This window comes from Cibotium barometz, chromosome 3 (genome assembly GCF_041138505.1).
Source record: "Cibotium barometz isolate CiBa-2024 chromosome 3, ASM4113850v1, whole genome shotgun sequence".
Taxonomy (NCBI): domain Eukaryota; kingdom Viridiplantae; phylum Streptophyta; class Polypodiopsida; order Cyatheales; family Cibotiaceae; genus Cibotium; species Cibotium barometz.
Genome location: NC_141048.1, coordinates 71,226,816 through 71,230,306, shown reverse-complemented (window position 1 = coordinate 71,230,306; position 3,491 = coordinate 71,226,816). Strand labels below are relative to the sequence as shown.

The following is a 3,491-nucleotide window of genomic DNA, read 5'->3' as shown; positions in this document are numbered from 1 at the left end:
GTGGCATGAAGGCCTAGATATAACAAAATCCCACTGCACCTAATTAGGTATGCTACGCCTAGCTTGCAAAAGGTCATGATGTTGTCGCAATGTACAAAGTAGTAATTACAATAGAAAAGAGGCGTAGTTCATGCCTTTTTATAGGAAAGAGGGTCCTTTTGCCTTATCTTTCCCTAAAGCCTTCAACATTATGAGCTTTTGCAATTGAGGTGTAACATACCTAAAGGCGCAAAAACAGCAAAGGACACCAGTTGAAGGGCGGCAAAAACTTGCACAGCAAGAGAACTTGAACTTATCGGCAGGCCGTTTTTTTATTTAACAAATTCCACTTTTGGCTAGGCTGTTTTTTATTAAAAACATTCGCACCTCCGTGCCAGTTAGAGCCGAGGGTTACGCCTCGCTTTTGCAGAACAAGCGTACGTAGGAGGAGGTTTATGGAGGACCTACGTCCTAAGAAGGAGAAGAGCAGCATGTTGGTTGCCGAGGATGGCACGATGCAGATCTTCGTGAAGCATGGCCAAAGCATAGCTGTCACTTTGGGCGTGAGAGAAAAGGTGTTCTCCTTACAGGCACTTATCCATGCTCGCTTGGGCATTCTTCCTCAGGAGCAAAGGCTCATCTTTGCAGGCAGACAGTTGGACTCTATGAGGAGATTGAGCTATTATGGCATCCACAAATCCTGCACTGTTCACTTAGTCTTCCGCCTCAAAGGAAGTGGTCCTAATGTCGCAGAAGAAAGTGAGCCGAAGAAGCGCATGCAACTGCATCCAGACGAACTAATGGAGGAGTTGATTGCCAGGTTTGGCCCAGAGGCTGTGCAGATGCCACTTTTAGACCTGAAGATTACCACTAGATCTACTATGACAGTGGGTCACTTTATTTCTAAGGTCATGGGCATCACTTGGAAGATAATTGATAGTATGCCGGATTTCTTTCCCAGGGAGGTCATCTTCGCATTAGCTAAAGCCGGGTTATGTGACAGTAGGCTCCCGTACTCTCCTGAGCAACTTGCTAAGGTCCCTGGTTTGACAGCGGTCTTCCAACACGATCTTTATGAGGCACAGAGTCGGTATTGTGCCGTGTTCTTCGACGAAAAGGAGCATCGCATCCTCAAGATTTATGAAAGTGTGCCCTTTTGTGATGTCAGGGGCAGCAGGATGCGACGCGGGGCTTTTGGGACCGTGCACGAGGTGAAGGAGGGTGAAGTGAGCTTTGCCCGCAAGAAGCTAAGATTTGTTGGTGCGGACGAACAAGAGGCTGCCAGCCGTGAGCTAGAGATGCTTCAACGTCTCCCAAAAGATCCGCATCTTCTTAGCTTGAGGGCGTCATACGAACAGGGCAATGATATGTATTTTATTCTCTACCCTTTTGTGGATACAGATCTGGGAGAATTTCTCGCAGCGCCTTGCAGGTTTAGGTGGTGGAAAGAAGCCAAGGAGCGGAAGATAGCTGGATACATGATTTTGGATTGGATGCTTTGCATGGCTCGGGGCTTGGCAACGCTTCATGCCAATTGCGTCAAGCATCGTGATGTGAAACCTTCAAATGTGGGGATATTTGTGAATAGTTTACAGGATTCAGCCCAGAAGTTAGACGTATACCCCGTGTGGCTTGATTTTGGTCTCGCCAAGCACTTCAAGAAGCTGTCAAAGTCTGCGGCGCAAGTTGGAACACCCCTTTTCGAGTCTCAAGAATGTTGTAGGGGACGTTCGGCAGACATCTTCTCCATGGGAACCATATACCTTGATTTGCTCTACCTCTTGAATGGAGTAAGCCTGAGAAAGCTGAAACCCTACAAGACCAAAGGGTGGAAACATATTTGTGGGAAGGAGGAGAGTGTGTTGGTATACCTGCCCTCGAGCAATGAGAGTTGGATTAAGATGAAGACATTGATAAGAGACATGCTGCATTCAGATCCTTACAAGAGGCCGACTGCCTCCAATGTGGTAGAGACACTTGCACACCTGCAGATTATCGAGACTGATCACTCTGGAGATTTTGTGCCACATTGTATAGGAGTGCCACTGCCTAGGGATGAGAGTTCACCAGCCAAGACGGATTCCACATCGGAAGGCTCCAAGGAAGATGGCTCCAAGGAAGGCAGTGATGAGGGCAGCATGGGAGAACAACTATGGTCAACAAGCTCATCCGGGTTGAGTATTTACGAAGTGACATTTTTTGACATCTAAGAAGTGTTGATATGTTTGTGTATTGATAATGTGTTGTTTGATGTTCAACAGAGGTCCGGGGAGACAATTGTCTTGATTGAAGATGAGGCCGACAGCCTAGCGGGGGATGGTATCTCTCAGGCAGTGGACGCATAACGATAGCAGGTGCCTGTGCATGTAGTGCCTAAGGTGTTTGGTGCTAGTGTAGGTAGCTATTGGTTACGAAAAACAATGTATATTTGCCTCTGTGGGATTGAGATACATGGTATCTATCCAACTCTATGCAGGTTCTCACTGGTTTTGTACATTTTGGTGTCTTGTGACTAAACCTTGTCTGTAGGAGCTTACGATTCACGTGCGCATTGCTCCTGGTGGATGCCCAGAGGATCTATTGCTGGCTGTAGCAAATAGATCTCCAGTTGGGTTTGTGGTGCTAAACCTTATTTTTGCAAGTGGGCGGCTTTCTCTTGCCTGGTAGAATGTAGGGGTTTGCTGTTATTGCTCTTAATTACGGGTCATGATGATCATGGCGACAATGGGCCCGACACACGGCATTGCTCTTTGTTCGGGCCCCATGATGATGATCATGGTCTGTTTCTTTGAATGTCTAGTCTTCTCTCTCTCTCTCTCTCACACACACACACACACACACATTGTGTGTGAGGTAGATACTATATAAAAATAGAGAGAAATCGTAGTGATAAGATATACCAACTTAGAAGGAAGTTATCTTTTGTTTTACAGAAGAATGCCTCGTGCTAGATAGTTAAGGCAGCCTATAACTTACGTGCCATCTCTTGTGTACATGTCTTGGTGCCTCAAATATTCCCATGGGGCAGCCTTTTCTCGACACATTCACTGTCTAGTGTATTTGGCCTGTTACAAGCCAATCTTGAAGGGGCGAATTGTAGTGCTCTGCAGTCACAAGATAAGGTTTCAGGCATGACCCATGGTAATTTTTGACAACGTTCTGAGCTGTACAACACCTTGTGGCAAGATTTCATCAGTTACGAAAGGTCCTTAACACACCAAAAGCAGCTTCTGTGCTTTCTTGACAGATTTAGCCTCAAAAAGAAGCACCAAATAGCCCTTGCCAAATGTGCAAGTCTTCAAATATCTATTATGCCAAGATGTTCTTCTTTGATGCTCTACTCAGTAACGCTTTTGCTGCCAATGGGCGCTCTTCTTTGAGCTCAGGGAGACGTGTTGCATTTGCCTGAGTTCTTGCCATGGCGGAGTCTACCCTGAGCAAGTTGACTGGTATTGGAACTCCATTGGTGCTATTGCCTCTAGGCCAAATATTCATTGAAACGGCGAGCGATG

At 46.3% G+C, this 3,491-nt stretch overlaps 1 protein-coding gene across 1 annotated transcript; it reads left to right on the top strand.

Annotated features, from left to right (window-relative positions):
- Nucleotides 1-305: 305 nt before the first annotated feature.
- Nucleotides 306-2,493, top strand: LOC147640502 (uncharacterized). Its single transcript, XM_086781328.1, has 2 exons — nt 306-2,152; nt 2,241-2,493. The coding sequence occupies exons 1-2, from the start codon at nt 435-437 to the stop codon at nt 2,263-2,265; spliced, it is 1,743 nt and encodes a 580-aa protein (XP_086637454.1). The 5' UTR covers nt 306-434; the 3' UTR covers nt 2,266-2,493.
- The last annotated feature ends 998 nt before the right edge of the window (nt 2,494-3,491 follow it).